Genomic DNA, 917 nt, shown 5'->3' with positions numbered 1-917 from the left:
GCTGCTCCGCACGAAACTCAGATGAACCCCCAGGCCTCTGCAGCAGCAGCAGCAGCAGCAGCAGCAGCAGGAGCATAACAAGTGCAGCAGCAACACACCAAAACAACAGACACACAACAGATGCAGCAGCAGAACACCACAAAAGCAGTACAAATACGACAGATGCAACAGCAGCACGCCACAACAGCAGCCCCACCAGCACAACAGACGCAGCAGCAGCACGCCGCAACAGCAGCAGCAATACAACAAACGCAGCAGCAGAAACAGCTAGACCGCCTGAAAGTAAGAAAATATCTGCACTGCTCCCGTTGTGTATGCTGTCTGATGTGGTTTGGTGGCATACGAAAGTAAAACCCCCAACACTAAGCATAGTAAAGGGATCTATCACACCCCCAGAGAACCAAACGCAATGCTGTCGCTCAAAGAATTGCAGCTTCTTACCTGTGCAGGCCGGAGCAGTGGAGGCAGACGAAGGCGCCATAGGAGAGAGCACACCACTGGGGCTCGGGGGAATCTGCATGAGGAGAGGAAAAGGAGAAAACAACGCGAAACAAACCATGTTCAATATGTTGTACTTGAATTGTCGTTAGGTGTACGAATAAAGTTACAGCAGCTGCACACGTAGAAAGCTGGGAAACGGGTGCTGTTTCGCGGGGTATATGAGGATTCAATTCAGAGAAATATACATATAACATATAAAAGAACAAGTAGGAAAAACAATATACACATAGAAGAGAACTTACCGCACTCAAGGCAACGCCTGTTGCTCGGATCCGCTTCTCTCAATCGCTGAAACGCGGCAGCTGTGTCGGGGTCCATTGTGGGCAGAACGGGGAGTTTTTATGAACAGAAATAATATTTTTGGTGTATTAAGTGAAATTAAATCAATTTAAAGTACTTTAGTCCAAAAGGTTTAA

At 47.7% G+C, this 917-nt stretch overlaps 1 protein-coding gene across 1 annotated transcript in view; it reads right to left on the bottom strand.

Moving 5' to 3' along the window:
- The window catches only part of EMH_0064630 (ARF1-directed GTPase-activating protein, putative), a gene marked incomplete at both ends in the record, with an annotated part of 4,555 nt that extends 3,736 nt beyond the window's left edge, over nt 1-819 (bottom strand). Inside the window, 2 exons of the mRNA XM_013498287.1 lie at nt 442-514; nt 744-819. Coding sequence (XP_013353741.1) covers nt 442-514; nt 744-819 — 149 coding nt within the window. The remainder of the gene's footprint in view (nt 1-441; nt 515-743) is intronic.
- Nucleotides 820-917: the final 98 nt, after the last annotated feature.

Source organism: Eimeria mitis, genomic scaffold (assembly GCF_000499745.2).
Source record: "Eimeria mitis Houghton genomic scaffold, Emh_scaff3308, whole genome shotgun sequence".
NCBI lineage: Eukaryota > Apicomplexa > Conoidasida > Eucoccidiorida > Eimeriidae > Eimeria > Eimeria mitis.
Note: the sequence above shows the minus strand (reverse complement) of the source record. Positions and strands in the feature narration are given on the sequence as shown.